General features: G+C 30.0%; 1 protein-coding gene across 1 annotated transcript; it reads right to left on the bottom strand.

Moving 5' to 3' along the window:
• Positions 1-6,743: 6,743 nt before the first annotated feature.
• LOC124820580 (uncharacterized) lies at positions 6,744-7,767 on the bottom strand. The gene is made up of 2 exons (XM_047292303.2): positions 7,602-7,767; positions 6,744-7,061 (listed from the first exon to the last, which is right to left on the bottom strand). The coding sequence occupies exons 1-2, from the start codon at positions 7,691-7,693 to the stop codon at positions 6,863-6,865; spliced, it is 291 nt and encodes a 96-aa protein (XP_047148259.1). The 5' UTR covers positions 7,694-7,767; the 3' UTR covers positions 6,744-6,862.
• Between the last annotated feature and the right edge of the window lie 10,090 nt (positions 7,768-17,857).

Genomic DNA, 17,857 nt, shown 5'->3' with positions numbered 1-17,857 from the left:
ACACTACAACATACCAAAACCGAATACAAACAAACATATACAAATCAAATACTCAAGTAATTATGACCGAACACCATAATTCATGCATAGATCGAACACCTGACTTGACCCTCCGGATTGTATGAATGTGTAGCTACAGGTGTTTCTGCACTTGTGGTGGTGAAACAAGAAGACACCCATCAAGCTACCCCACAAGGTAAGTCCAGTGAATATTACCTCGATACCTCAGGTTAAAGGACCTTCTGCCATTCTCACACATGAGTTACTCCTCTCTACTTGAGAATGAGTAATCACATAATATCAGGATAAACACCAGCTTAGCACGATATCCACATTCATACTTTACAATTCAATAACCATCCATGAGACATTCCGCTTTGGAATTCTCTTCCACATTACTTAAAAACATAATTCTCATCAATTAATATAGCATGTCATTCATCAATCATATACTCACTCAAGAGACTGAAAACTCTGTGAAAGATGGAGACCGAACAATTTATCACCACCCCAGGACAGAATTGAACGGTATATAACAGACAAGACATAACAATTGACCAAACACTGGCAAAGGCCGACAACTAGGGAAAGCCTAACACTATATTAAAGTTGAGTACTAAAACTAGGCTAAATACCAAGACTAAACCAAATACTAATATAATACTGAGCGCTACCACTAGAATAATTGCTAGTGTAAGACCAAGCGCTAACACTAGCATAACTACTAGTATAAGACCGAGCGATATCACTAGTATAACTGCTAGTATAAGACCGATCGCTTAACCAAGACCGAACGACCAAACGTGCACACTCCGCTTTCTGCATAATTCTGCAAAATTCTGCAGAATTACGAAGAACACTAAAATTTACCCAAAACCAAATATTTTTCTTCTAATCCTCCAAACCTGATTCTAATAGGTTACAATGCACTTGTTCACACTCATCTCACTGCCAAAAATCACTCTCAACCTCAAACTCTCATTTTCACCCTCTCACTTCCTCAATTTGACATTGGCCGAACACTTTTTCTGCATAATACTCTGCAAATCCAGTTCACAGAGTTCAGTCCTCATATTCAATCAAAAACAGAAATTCAACATGCATTTCAATCAATCATACAATTCATTACAAACATATAAACATACAAGTTAAATTATTTAGCTTTCCTTACCTTGAATTAACCAGACAAATTCTACACTTCCATCGTCTTGCCTAACCCGCAAGTGACTAACTTCTAAGGCAGCCTACAAATTTCTGATCGGTGAAAAGGAACCGACCAGAGGATCAAGACAGAAAACAGATTGAGAGGAGTAGTTGATGAACACATGCAAGCTGAACAGTGCTTGCATGTAACAGAAAATGCAGGAACCTCAAAGGATAAAGGAATTGAACTTACCAACTCGAAAACAACAACTTGATCGGTTAAAAGAGAAGCTCTTGGCACTAGGAAAGCTCAGGCACGACCTGATTAATGATCAGATGAAGAAAATGTGAGAATTTGTAGAGAGAATTTGTAGAAAGAAGGAGGAGAAAGGAAAAGCTCAGAAGTTTGGAGAGAAGAAGTACATGCAGATAATGACACGAAATTTTGAAAAGTCCATTTATATACTATCGTCAAAACCGGTCGGTCCAGTCAAATGCATACACCTGTCTTCCCCACTTTCTCTGAAAATTTCTCAGTCCTTATATATATATATATATATAAGTGTAAAAGTTGTTTTAATTTTATTTATGTTTTATAATTTTTTTTAATTTGAGCTACTGTGATAATAAAATTGAAAATGTATAATTAAATACAAATTTTCTTTATTAAATTTAATCAATTACACATAAAAGAATTCAAAAATTAAATAATTCTTACTAATTTTTATTCTCAACTCCTAATCTTTAATAAATCAAAGTCATAAAAATTAATAATTTAAATAAATTGAAAACTATACAAAATTACAAAATAATTTAAAAAAATTCAAACATATAAATACATATCTTTTTATTACAAAAATTTATAATTTTTTTTATTTTTCCTTCTCTTTTTATTTGAATAAAATTCAAAATAATTATAAAATTAAAAAATTAATTCAGAATTCTATTTCCGAATTCTGACTAGTATTTCACTACTATTACAAAAAAATGGATATCAAGAATCGATTTTCGACAAATCGAATTTTGAACTAAAATAAAAAATATATTATCTATGTAAACATGATACACGTGCTGTATATAATTTTAAAATAAATATTTGTTAAGGATGAAAAAAAGTTCGAAAATGAGTTGAAATAGCCAATTGATGATAAATTTGTAGGTAATATGTTTTTATTTCCACAGTAAATTTATACTTATATACTATTATACTAGTAAGATTATAGGAGTAAAATCACATGGGTGCATGTGTTTTTACACTGTTTTATAATTCCAAAAAATAATAAAATTATAATTATAAAAGTAAATAGAAATCATTTTTATGATAAAAATAAATTATGTTTATTTTGTAGATAATTTTTTATTATAATCATTATTTTAAATTTTAAAAAATAATTAAACTTAAATATAACAAATAAAAAATAATTAAATTTTAAAAAATTAATGAAAATGAAAAATTGATAAGTTAATTATTTTAATTTAAAAATAATTATTTATTAAAAAGGGTTAAATATGTTTTTAGTTCCTAAACTATCAAGCGATTTTGGGTTTCATCCCTCTTTGAAATGTTTGTTCATTTTCATCCTCTTAGTTTTAAAACTCTTATTTTTAGTTCTTAAAATTGAACGGCGTTAAGTTTTCTTTGATATGGCAAACGGCGAACCATATCACTTTTCTTTTTTTCTGAAACGTGTAAATCCAGTCAATCTTTAACAATTACCCAAAGGTTGTCGTTATTGTTGAGAACCCGCTCCACGACGCCTACCACATGGGAAAAGTCTCACCGGCGATCGACCCTCCCTCTCCAAAGCTCTCTGCTTGTGGCTTCTGCACCGCTGGAGGTGTAATTTCTCGAGAGTCTCCGTTCACTACAGAAGAGTCTCTGTTCACACGTTACCAAAGCCTCTCACGCCAACGACTAAGAGTTTATCGAAGTTGTTGATTGTTGCTCTGATTTTCGCTATTGAGAAGTGGCAGCAGAGGTGGGTGGGTAGCGACGATGAGCCACTGCCCAGAGAAGTTCCATATTTTTTATTGGGACCCTTGTTGACAGAGACGTTCTTTCTGCGTTTGATGAGAAACAAAACGATGATAAGGGAGAGGAAAACGACACCGGAAACCACACCAGCAACTTCAGTAGGAAGGGGTCTCTTGGTGCCGCTATTTTTCTTCTTTGAGATTTGTTTATTAAGGGTTTGTGGAAGAGGGTCTGGGTTCGGTTCAGCGAGACTACACATTATTGATTTTGAAAACTTCAATTGCATTGAGTTGTGCATCCTGAATGGAGCTTTTACTATTAGGATGCATTTCCAGTGAGGCATGACCGAGACCGAGACCGAGCGGTGCATGACCGAGACCGAGCGATGCATGACTGAGACCGAGCGGTGGTAGTTAGGATTTTGAGTTCTAACAGTATCTTCTCTTCTCTTCCCTGCTCGATCATCCTAATAACATTTCTTATCTTACATTCATATACATCATTCATTTTGTCAGGACGAGTCCACTCGCATTTTGTTTCCAACCCCACAGTTTCTGTTCTAAGCTTCTTGAAATTGTTATGATATTCTGATTGAATCTTGAGTTTAGAATTTTGTTCAGGTTTTGAATTGCGTATCCTTTTTAAATGCATCCATGACTCAAACTCCATAGAATCTGTTTCGACTTTTGTTATTTGTAGCCAGTGGCGCTGAATGAATTCTTACATAACTTAATATGCTTACCAGAATCTTGAAGATTTCAAAAATTGGATTTCTTTCACTTCCTCAGGACACTAGTAGTGCTGGCTCATCAAGTGTATCTAACAAAGGAAAAGTAACAATCTGGTATGGAGTTCTGAATTAAAAGAGAAACATAAACCAAGCTGGGAGTTGCATCTGGGTGGCGACAATTTAAATAAATGAATAACTTTGAAAGAACTAGATCAGGTTAGTGTTATGGCGAACTCAAAGGCAGGTTTTAGGTTTTCTTTGCTTCTATTTTCTTTTTCTACTCGCTACTTGGGAACCTTTTTTTTCTTTCTACTCGCGTCTTCTCTTCTTCTTCCAACAACATATGCAAAGAAGGTGTCGCCGGCGGAGGAGCGGAGGAGCGGAGCTGGCGATGGAGATGAAGGAGGTGAAGGTGGAGGTGATGATGGAGTCGTAGAGGATAAAACGAAGAAGAAAAACAATGTGGCACACAGTAACGAGGGAAGGTGGCATAACATGTGGCTCGTTATTTGCCACATCAAAGAAAACTTAACGTTGTTCAATTTTAAGGACTAAAAATAAGAGTTTTAAAACTAAGAGGATGAAAATGAACAAAACTTTCGAAGATGGACGAAACCCAAAATCGCTTGATAGTTTAGGGACTAAAAACATATTTCAACCTATTAAAAATGATAAAATTGAAAAATAAATTATGGACAGACAAATTCTTTTATGAAAAAATATAGATAAAGATATTCTCCATTTTTAGTGTATACATTTTTTTCAATTTTATTTTTAAGATATTGTTTCTTTAAATTTAACCTATTTTTTCATTTAACTATTTCTTTTAAATTTAATCATTAGAAATAATTTTTTATACATAATGATAAAATTGAAAAGAAAATGTGCACACAATTTTTTATACATAATGATATAGATTTAAAAATTAATAAAACCTAAATTAATGATAATTTAAAGGATAAAAATAAAAAAAATAATTATTTTAATTTAAAATCACAATTATGAGTAAAATTAAAACAAAAATATATACACAAAAAAGTAAATATTCTTATAATGGTATAGAAAAAATAATAAAAGTGAATTCTTCAAGATTTTATAAAAACATTTTTTTAAAATAAAAATTTACCAAACAAAATAAATAAGAAGTATTGTGTATATGTAAAACCCCATAAAATGGTGTTTTAGAAGTGGTGGTAGTTTAAAAATAGTGAGACTCGATTATTTTAATATTAAACGGTTTTATTATAAATAATTTTGTTATAAACGAGTTTCATTATTTTAAAACGTACTATCTCTCTAGAAACCACTTTTCTAGAGTTCTCTACATTCTCTCTAAGAGTTCTTGATCTCAGGTCATCTGTTCGATGATCAGGAAGTGTCTAGGCGATCATGGCGTCGAGGGCTACAATTACTACCGATCAATTTCTTGATTCGAGCCGATAATTTGTTTTCCCTCTTTCTTCGTGAGTTCTTGAATCTTGATCATGCAATGGTTTCTGTTTGCATGTATTAAGTAGCCTTTCCCTTCAATTCTTGACTTCAATTAGGTTCTTAGGTTGGTTTCCCATCATCAATCAGTGAGTTATAGGTTTTTGTAGATTTTCCTTGCAGTGCAAGTCTCGGTTGGAGTATTTTCTAGAGTGGTGTAGTATTGCTAGAGGTAAGGGAAGCTAGTTAATTACTTTTAATAGAAATATGTGGTGTGAGATAGATGGTTATTATAATTAAATTGTTATATTGGATAACATGATTTTGTGTTAGTAGTATTTGGTGCAATTGCATGCTTTATATGTGGATGGATTGTTCTTCATGTGTGAAATTTGTTGTAGGTATGTTGGTGATGTTGTAATTGATGTTGATGAGTTGAATTGTACAAATTGGACTGTTATAGGAAAAGAGTAATCTTTGTTATTAGTTGTGTGGTATAAAATGGAGGTTTAAGGTAGTGAAATGGTGAGAAAGGCTTATTGGACTGATTTGGTGTAGTTGAGGTGCTTTATGAATTGGTTTGGGTTTGTTTAACACTTGATGATGTTAGATATTGAAGTTAGGAGAGTGTAATGGTAATGAGGTAGAGCTCTACTTGGTTTAGAACTCATTTTGGAGGAAGTGAACTAGTGAAAACTTGAGTTTAAGGTTTTGTGTATGGTCAATTTAGAGAGTCTTGGTAAGTCATTTGGGACTTGTTAGAGTCCCTAAGTTGCATGGAATTTTGCAATAAATGATAGAATTCAATTTGGGTCTATAAGTTGAGTTTTTGAGTGAGTTTTTGAGTGAGATCTTGAGTCTAATTGTTTAGATTGAGGTTAAAAGCGTTTAGAAAACATTTGTTAAGTATAATTAACTATATAACACAATCTAGGAAGGTTAGAAGTTGAAAAAATTATATCAAATTGATCTAGGCAGTTACGAATTTCATCAATGAATGTGATCCAAGTGGAAATAATTAGATCTATGTGATAGCCTTGGATCTCAATCTACATCTTCAGGCATACACATCCAACAATAAATGCCCACTAAAGATAAACATTAAAGAAAAAATATTGTCAAATCTCGTTTGATGCTATATTTGCTTTTCATTATATATAGAAACAAAAACCAGAAATGTAAGAAATGGCTGCAATCCAACAGAGGATGAAATTATCCACTGTGTGCTTCATGCTTAGTCATACAGTTTCTCTTGGTCAACCATGGGAAGTAGAAATTGTGAGTATTTTTCTGTTTCTTTTGCATCTGATGGATACTTCAATAGTGCCCACAAGGTGTTCAATAAAATGACATTTCTTTCAATGCAGTCAATTTTAGAGAGTTCATATGGAAGATATACAAATGTAGTAAATTGATCAATGTGGTAAGAGAGCTTAAGTGTATATCAGATGTTTAAGGACAAATGGGAAAAATCAAACCCAAAAAACTGAAATATATATATTTCAAAGTTCTTATTTCATTTCAAAGTTCTTATTTATTCATGAATGTCATATTGTCTCATTCATTAGGAATATCAACTACTAGATTCATGCATAGCTAAAATGCTTGTCAACAGTAACTAATATATCCCAAGTGCAACTCATCCCTTTTGGAAACACAACTAAATCACCAGCAACAATTTCCACTGACTCATTTTTTATGGTAATCTTCACTTTTCCTTCCAAGATATAGCATGTCTCCTTAAATCCATATATCCAATGGAATGATTTCGGAGAGCAACTCCATCTGTTATAGATCAGAATGCAAATCACAGAGAGAAAGAACTTCATAAAAGAAAGAACAAACATATAATTGAAGAAAATGTAACTGCTTTATCTTCAAAGTTTGAGGCTCGTTTGATTTTGCATTGGAAAAAAAGTTTTGATTCAATCTTCCTTGCGTATTTTCTTATCTTATCTTATTGAAAGGTTTATCAATGCCTAAACCAGGTTGCATTTGAATAATAAACGGTCCAAACCATCCACACATCCATTCAGATTATACCATCTGCTACACTGTTTCAAATCCATCAAGACATGTCAAGAAAACGGCTCATCAACGAAAGGCCTTGAAAAAATTCGTCCAAAATACAGATTTCAAGACCTTAACAATGAAATTTAAAATTTTCTAACGTCAGAAACATTAGATTTATTAGATAGAAAACATCATAAATAAAACCTAACACAATCCTTTGGTATTCAATGCTGAAGAAGATCAATCAATAAATAGATGAAATTTAGGGTAAAAGTGAGAAGAAGATGAAGAGGGCAAAGAAAAGATGCATACCTTGTCCATTGCCTGACACCAAGTTCAGTGAGCATCTCTTCCGGAGGGTTCCTTATAATCTTAAGGCCCGATTTCTCGATCACGTTACTCATTCTTTCTCTCGTCTGAGGTTGTTTGCGCAATCACCATAACACAGTTGTTGGTTAGGGTATGTTTTATTACATAATGATAAAAGACAGTGTTTGGTTTATCAGAAAATAGTAAACATTGATTTTAGTGTAATTAAGAAATCTTCACGTAAAAAAGTCAAAATTAACTTACAAGTAATTTTGTATCTACTATTAATAAAACGAATTCATTTATATGTACACAATTTTTTTCAATTTTACCCAACTACTTTTCTGAATTTAAATAATTATTAAAAAACTATTTTTCACTTTTGCATACTTTTTAATTCAAATATAATTATTTTAATAAAAAATCATTTATACAATAAAAAGATTACTAATAATAAAATTATATTTACTTTTATAATTATCTTTTCATAGAAACCATTTTATGCTTTATTAATAATTTTTATCTCAATAATTAAAATAGACACATATATGCAGATGTGTTTTCAATGGTTTTTTCTTTTTTACATGAGTGATACCGTATCAATTGCTCTCAGTAACATATAGAGATGTCAGGGAAGAATATAGTTTTTTAAAGTTAAATAATATAAAAGCAAAAACATTTTTTAAAGTTTATTGAAATATAATATGTTATCACCCGAGTTTAAAATTTTATATTTTTTTGTCATTTTATTTTAAACCTACTTAATTTTAATATTAAAATAATTGAAAATATATGATTTTAAAACATTTTTTTAATTTTGTTAATTTCAAATAATATGAAGATAATGCTTATTATGTAAATATTGGTAAAATGAGACAAAAACATTGGTGTAGTTTTTTTCAAAATTACTTAAATAGTAGATTTGGAAAAAAAAATTGTAAATTATGTCATCTTCACATACTTCATTAAGAATAAGTTTTTTTAAAGTATTTTTAAGCAGAAGACACGTCAAAATATATAACTTTAGTTTAGTACATTAATTTTAGATAAAATCTTGATAAAATAACAAGGTTTTTATTCAATTTTAGTAGAAGTCATCTCAAAATGATTTCAATTTAAATGTTATGCATTAAAGTCGTGTCATCTTAACGCAATTTTAATTTTTTAAACTAAAGTTATGTATATTAACATATAATTGATTTTTATAATCGTATCATTTTGATACTATTTATCAATTTTTATAAATTTTTTTAAATGTATTTATTTCACCATTTAATGATGTGCATATATTATCGTTGAATAATAATATAAAAGATAATATCGTTAAGATTAAAAGAAAGCTAAAATTAAAAATATAATCACATATTTTCATTAGAGATTTTTCATAAAAATATAACTAACCTGTTAAATTAAAAAGGTTATAAATAATTTTAACAATTTCACTTCAAAGAGATTAATAAAAGTCATAATCAACCTTAATAACATATGACCAATAAATTATTTCCGCTTAATTTCAGTATTTCATCGTAAAATTGTGACAAATTTTGATTATGTTGATTAATATATATATATATATATATATATATATATATATATATATATATATATATATATATATATATATATATATATATATATATATAAATAAATAAGGTTATAAACAATTCACAACACAATGCGCATGTCTTACTTTACACAACTTATATTAATGATAAATTTAAGTTTGTAAAAAATACGTATGTGCACTTTAAAAATATAATTTAATAAAATGTTGGATTAAATATGTTTTTAATCCATCAACTTTCAAACGGTGTTGGGTTTAGTTTCTCTTTTAAACTTTGTTTCATTTTCATTCTTTTTATAAATGAAATTGTAATATTTAATCTTTAAAAACCAATAACGTTTTTTTCAGTGAACTGACTAACAATGTATCACGTTTCAGGTCATGTGTACACTTAGAAATTGAAATTCTGAAATTGAAAGTTTCTTTCCTTCACCACCCTATCCTCCTCCTCCATACTTCTTCTGTAAACAACAATAATAACCAAATAAGTTTATTAATCAAAATTAAATAAAACTAAAGCAAAGTAAAAACAAAACATTTCTTAGTTGTAGGAATTGGACTTCTTCACCACAGGGTTTAGGGTTTTTAGAGAGCTGCTGAGGGAGTTGTGCCATCACACGAGAACATGGAGGCATTGTTTCTGGTGAAGGCTCAAGTGAACCAATTATGTGGCATGATTATTCCGGTGAAGGCAAGGTATCGTAACATGGTTGTTGTTTTTTGATTGCAGGTTGGAGGCTCCTGAATGTGTGAAGAAGGATGGAAGACAAAGTGCTTCGCGGTGGAGATTGGTAGTGGCGCAATTCTCGGTTTCATGAATTAGGGATTTCTCTGTTGTTTGGTTTTCGTTTATGGGTCTTCCTCTCTTTATCTTTTGCAGGTTCATTGTGAGATGAAGGAGGAAGAACGTAACTGGTTTGAGGCTTCTCACGAGGAAGATGAATATGGTTGATACATCGCGTTGAGTCTTGGTTGCGTGATTGCAACGATGTTGTTTGAGTTTCTAGGTTTGCTTTGTTTAGAGGTTGCTATGAGAAGCGATTTGGATTGTCTCTCTAATATTAAGGTTCACAAATTGGGAGTGAACGAAGACTTCACGATGGTTGCGCAAAGGAGAAGACGTCATGGTGTGCGAAGAGTTCCTGCAAAGACAAAGTTTGTAATGGCTCTGCGATTTGCATGAATGAATTTCTTCTTTTTGGAGCGCAATTTAGGATTGTTGCATTGGATTTTGTCGCGATTGGCGGCGACAACTTGCACGAGAGGTTGGTAATGGCGGCTTGTGTAAGGATGAAGTTGAAGGGGAAGGTGGTGGAGGTGGTGAAGGAGGAGAAGAGGGTGGTGAAGGAATGAAACTTTCAATTTCAGAATTTCAATTTCTAAATATACACATGACATAATGACATGAAACATGAGATATTGTTAGACAGCTCACTAAAATTTTAGTGTGATTGGTTTTCAAAAACTAAATATTACATATTTATTAAGGAGAATGATGAAAATGAAACAAAATTTAAAAAAAGACTAAATTAAAAAACACTTTATAGTTAAAGACTAAAAACATATTTAATTTCAAAAAAAATTACTAAAGTTATAAGAAATAATATATAAAATTTAGTTAAAAAGAAAACACAGTAGTTTGTTAGTTTGTTTATATTCAAGAGAAAAAATAGAACGTTTTTTTTTTTTTAAAACATTGGAAACAAAGTCATTATGGAAGTGTAAATATTAATTCGGTGAGAAGTTTTGAAAGTAATTAAAATTGAAATTTGCAGTAAAAATTTCATACAAAAATAATAAATAATGATAAGTCAAGTAACACAATAAAAAACCATAACATTATAAAAAACAAACTATGAAGGTTTAAATTTATATCAAAATAAAATAAATAAATAAATAAATTGATTGTTATCTTTTATATTTTACTTATTTATTCTGTACATACAAAAAATATGTAGTTCCTTGTATGAAAAAGTTGGCAAATGGATGGAGACTATTATTTTTTTTCTCTTGAATTTTGGAATTGATGCAATTTTTGTCTCCCGTAATTAGAAAAAGTTATTTTATTCTTTCAAATTTTATAAATATATATTTTTACTTATTTAAAAGTAATTTAAAAAAATTTTCGTTTCTTAAATTTAGTGATTAAAAATTAAAATCGCATTGTTTAAAAAATGTATTTTTAAATATCTAAATTTATTATGTAGAAAATAAAAAAAATTAGTAATTAAATTCTTAAATTATATTTTTTTAAATTTGAGAAACTAAAATGTTTAAATTTTAATTTTTGAAAGCCAATATTGTAACATCCCAATAACTTACGCTGGATAATTCATAATTTATATATTGTAACCTTACATTTACGGTAATATCCCGTAATCTCACACTTATAAATTCATAGTTAATATATGTCTACACATGTTTTAAACTCAAATTTCAACTATAAACTCATAAATATAATTCGAATTCTTCCAACTTATTCTTCTGTCTCTCTCTTCATTGGCACTGGATCAGACGACATTCCTTCATCTGCTCCCGTATAACGAATTATACGATCATCGCACATACCCAAACAAAACAAACACAAACAAGTAGGGTGAGCTAACATGCAACCAATCATTTATAAAACATGTATAATTACCTTGATATAAACATCATATAATAATTATGTTCGACACCCTCATACCACAATTCCTATTAGACACTCGTCTCACAATACCCAATAGACACCACAATACCCAATAGACACTCATCCGGATGATACGTTGATGAGCGGTCACGGGAGGTTATGCACTTGTAATGACTTCTACTTCTTTTTACAAATACACTTTCAAAATACTTCATACCATTCACAAGGTTAATCCCCTCACTATGTCCAAAACCGGCACATAGACCAGGACCTCCTGCTCCTCTCACCACATAATTCATCCCTCTCTACTTGAGACTAGATGATTATTAGAGTATCAGGATAACCTCCAACTACGGGACCCTCAACATCAACATATACACAAATACCATAATATTACTGAATCTCTCCACGAGACTCATGCCATACTCATTTTCCTCAACTCACATTATACCCCTACAAAATCTCCCCATAATACTCATAACATGTTCAGATGCATAAATTCAAATGCAATATAATAAAATACAATCATCGCATAAATCACACAAACTCAATATATTGCATAATAATTTAACAGTACTCAATCTGTTCAATAGGATTTAAGTTAAAAACTTGTCGAGTAGACTTCCAGGAAAGAGAGGTGCGTCACAATGGACAACTTAAGTACCAAGTCTTTCCTTAGCCAAAGTGTTCCTCAACTAGTTTTTAACAAATTTCTTATTTACAGATTCAAAACAACAGCATATAATATTAACACTGAATTTCAATATAGATTAACATACAGTAAGCATTAACAGTATTCACACAGCAGAATTTCAATATATGAATAGTAATAAAACAATACTAAATCATAATATAAAAGCATAGAACTATTAAATCATAATATAAAAACATATAAAGGTTAGCTCCCCTACCTCTATTCCAGACGTCTCTTGCTCTGAATTTATTTCTCCGAAACCTTTCAGAACCTCTACCCTTCTTGCAACTAAAAATTTCTCTCTATCTTTCTCTCACTTGATTTCTCTTCTCTTGGTGCAAAATACCCTTCCCTCCCATGGCTATTTATAGTAAAAAAAATTTACTATTCATTAATATTTTAATATTATTTATTATTTTAATATTATTTAAAAATAATATTTCAATCCTTTTCTCACCAAATCTGATCCTAATTTCTACCTACTACTTTCTTCCATGCTAAGGAATCCAAATGCTGAAAATTTATTTTTACTATTCACTTTTTACTATTTACTATTTACTTTTTACTATTCAATTAAAAAAAATTTACTAAATAAGTTTACCAAAAATTTGAACCTTTCCTTCTAAAATTACTATAATTTTATATCCAAAATTTACATTTTTCCATCCATTAAAATTATTATTACTAATAAAATACTAAAATTTACTACTATAAATATATATATATATATATATATATATATATATATATATATATATATTTTTTTTTTTTTATGGGTCTTACATTGTCCCCAACACAAAAAAATTTTCGTCCTCGAAAATTCAAAAATTCGAAATAAAGTTATGATTATTTCACCTTATCTCCTAGTTTCCTTGTAAATTCATTTACTCTACTTATTTTGTGCATCAAATTTCTAGCATGTCAAATTTGAAATGTATTCACGAAAAAAATTAAAATCATAAACCTTCAAAACACTTTTACTTGACACTTTTAGCCCCATGAAAACCACCATTAAACATACCTCACTAGTCTCAAAATAATTCATTAATGTTTTAAAAGAACTCATCACTCATAAACTATTAATCACAAGATTCCATAAAACTTTTCATTCCTACTATAACAAGAAAGTGATTCTCCTTATAGATCCCTATTTAAGACTTCCATGACCCTGTTAAACTCTAAGAATCATTCTTTTTCCGTAACAACTTTCCATTATTTAATACAGTTTCTACTCCTAGAAATCGTAAGCCTCCAAAAGCCACTTATGATTACCAAAATTTTATACTAGATTGCTCCACCTTACCCTATACTTCTATTTTCCGTAAAATTTCTAATTACTTTGATGATTACACGGAGTCCAAAACACTATTACTAAACAATTCATCCTTATGTTTTCTTTTCTATACCCATTTAACAAGGACTTGTCCAAAAATAATACTTATATTGAGTATGCTTTATAACATCCATAGAAACTCTTCCACACTTAAGATTATGCATCATTTCCTTCACTCGTCCTTGATGAACTTATCTGATTCTCGGTAATATTGCATTCACCCTTAACTACACTTAATGTTCAACAATCAACTCACAATTCTTGAAGACCATAAACTTCTAAAAACATATTGTAACATGACCAAACTATCCTTTCGATCATACCCTAGACTGCAATATCTATCCTTCACTTGCATTGGTCAGACATCCCTAAAATACTCATCCTCATCCTTTACATCACCATTGAGGTTTGAATACTACCACATAACTATACCTGATGAAATTTCTCCAATCACAACCTACAACTTCTTAATTATTCCAAATTCCCTAATCACATTGCAACCCTCCTTTTTATCTATTTCCAAACTCTTCTTCTTCCTTATCTTGTCATGTTCATAATAATATCAATTCAACCTACACTACCTCAACTAACTTTAATATTCCAAAATCAATAAAATTTACAACCATAGATCATGACATTTTAATCCTATCATAAAAATACCAAATATTTGCATAAGCCGAAAGCCAAAATTTTCGTACCTGGATTTTCTCCACTACTCCTCATACCAAATTCACATATTCTCAAATCTTATCTCTAATGCATTTACTGAAAAAAATCTAACCATCTCCTTTTAATCATCCATTTAGCTTAGAATCCTTCCAATACTTCATTCTTCTCTAAAGACCTCGTGTTCTCTTAACTTATAAATTTCTCCTCCTATTAAACTTTCTCTCAATCCTCTTTATGCCTTATACAACTTCTTATTTACTCTTCTTCGTCTAATATTTGATTTATTCTTAATCTACTTCAGTATTCCTATCCCTTTTTATTTTAAACTTTATCTTCAAATCTTCCACCATTTTCTTTCTTCAGATTCCAATCATCGCTGATACATCAATCCATGTTACCAATCTCACACAATGCCACTCTGTTTCTCATCAATACTTCCTTCTCTTCTGACTTCTAACGTTACTGATATACTAAACCAAACTGATTTCTCAAACCTTGCTACATTCATGCTTATCCAAAGCTTCTCTTAATCTAGCCTTTGAACTCAACTCCTTTTTGTGAAACTTAAGATATCTCATCTATTAATTTGTTCTAGAAACTTCTAAAAAATTTACTTCTAAACACCAACATCTTCACTCATCCTTTGAAACTTAAACTCTAATATTATATCTCCTATCAAGGCTTTAACTAATTCTAATATCTTTCCTTAAACCCTCAGAATTAAGAAAGGAAAATCATCTATGGTAAAAGTCATGAGTAGTTAGACATAATACTCTACTATCTAGATTTGGAGGAAATGGTAAATTATACCATTTAGACTCAATTCTTCACAGAGAAGACACGGAAGACCCACAACACAGAGGTCATCCTAAGGACGAACTGCTCTGATACCATTAATGTAACATCCCAATAACTTACGCTGGATAATTCATAATTTATATATTGTAACCTTACATTTACGGTAATATCCCGTAATCTCACACTTATAAATTCATAGTTAATATATGTCTACACATGTTTTAAACTCAAATTTCAACTATAAACTCATAAATATAATTCGAATTCTTCCAACTTATTCTTCTGTCTCTCTCTTCATTGGCACTGGATCAGACGACATTCCTTCATCTGCTCCCGTATAACGAATTATACGATCATCGCACATACCCAAACAAAACAAACACAAACAAGTAGGGTGAGCTAACATGCAACCAATCATTTATAAAACATGTATAATTACCTTGATATAAACATCATATAATAATTATGTTCGACACCCTCATACCACAATTCCTATTAGACACTCGTCTCACAATACCCAATAGACACCACAATACCCAATAGACACTCATCCGGATGATACGTTGATGAGCGGTCACGGGAGGTTATGCACTTGTAATGACTTCTACTTCTTTTTACAAATACACTTTCAAAATACTTCATACCATTCACAAGGTTAATCCCCTCACTATGTCCAAAACCGGCACATAGACCAGGACCTCCTGCTCCTCTCACCACATAATTCATCCCTCTCTACTTGAGACTAGATGATTATTAGAGTATCAGGATAACCTCCAACTACGGGACCCTCAACATCAACATATACACAAATACCATAATATTACTGAATCTCTCCACGAGACTCATGCCATACTCATTTTCCTCAACTCACATTATACCCCTACAAAATCTCCCCATAATACTCATAACATGTTCAGATGCATAAATTCAAATGCAATATAATAAAATACAATCATCGCATAAATCACACAAACTCAATATATTGCATAATAATTTAACAGTACTCAATCTGTTCAATAGGATTTAAGTTAAAAACTTGTCGAGTAGACTTCCAGGAAAGAGAGGTGCGTCACAATGGACAACTTAAGTACCAAGTCTTTCCTTAGCCAAAGTGTTCCTCAACTAGTTTTTAACAAATTTCTTATTTACAGATTCAAAACAACAGCATATAATATTAACACTGAATTTCAATATAGATTAACATACAGTAAGCATTAACAGTATTCACACAGCAGAATTTCAATATATGAATAGTAATAAAACAATACTAAATCATAATATAAAAGCATAGAACTATTAAATCATAATATAAAAACATATAAAGGTTAGCTCCCCTACCTCTATTCCAGACGTCTCTTGCTCTGAATTTATTTCTCCGAAACCTTTCAGAACCTCTACCCTTCTTGCAACTAAAAATTTCTCTCTATCTTTCTCTCACTTGATTTCTCTTCTCTTGGTGCAAAATACCCTTCCCTCCCATGGCTATTTATAGTAAAAAAAAGGGTTAAATATGTTTTTAGTCCCTAAACTATTGGCCATTTCTGGTTTTCGTCCCTCTTCCAAAGTAAGGTACACTTTAGTCCTCAATCTTTAAAAAACGTTTGTTTTAGTCGAAAAAACGAACGTTTTGAGGACTAAAACGAGGACTAAAAACAAAATTTTGAGGACTAAAACGAACGTTTTTCTAAAGAATGAGGACCAAATTGTACCTTAGTTTGGAAGAGGGACGAAAACCAGAAACGGCCAATAGTTTAGGGACTAAAAACATATTTAACCCTAAAAAAAATTTACTATTCATTAATATTTTAATATTATTTATTATTTTAATATTATTTAAAAATAATATTTCAATCCTTTTCTCACCAAATCTGATCCTAATTTCTACCTACTACTTTCTTCCATGCTAAGGAATCCAAATGCTGAAAATTTATTTTTACTATTCACTTTTTACTATTTACTATTTACTTTTTACTATTCAATTAAAAAAAATTTACTAAATAAGTTTACCAAAAATTTGAACCTTTCCTTCTAAAATTACTATAATTTTATATCCAAAATTTACATTTTTCCATCCATTAAAATTATTATTACTAATAAAATACTAAAATTTACTACTATAAATATATATATATATATATATATATATATATATATATATATATATATATTTTATGGGTCTTACAAATATCATACTAACTTAAAAATATAATTAAGGCTTGATTTTATTATTGGTTGACATCTCAACATGAAAAGTAATGAATCTAAGACTAACTACATTCTTTTACAATATCAATAGTTTCAAATCAAAATATAATAAATTTATTAATTTTATCTATACAAGGATAATTCTTTTTTAGTAATCACCTTCTATATATATTTTAATTAGGTAGTTTTACTTTCTAATAAATAAAAAATCTTATTATTTAATAAAATAAATAATTGAATTTTTTTCTTTTAAGTAAAGTACAATTGCATAACTTCTTTATTTAAAAATAGCTACTGCCTATATTATTTTAATATTTTTTTATAAAAATTATATATTCCAATTCTATTATTTTAATACTATTTTTTT

This window comes from Vigna umbellata, chromosome 4 (genome assembly GCF_029865625.1).
Source record: "Vigna umbellata cultivar VRB3 chromosome 4, Vumbellata_1.0, whole genome shotgun sequence".
Classification (NCBI taxonomy): domain Eukaryota; kingdom Viridiplantae; phylum Streptophyta; class Magnoliopsida; order Fabales; family Fabaceae; genus Vigna; species Vigna umbellata.
The sequence above is the reverse complement of the archived record's forward strand: the minus strand, read 5'-3'. Positions and strand labels throughout refer to the sequence as shown.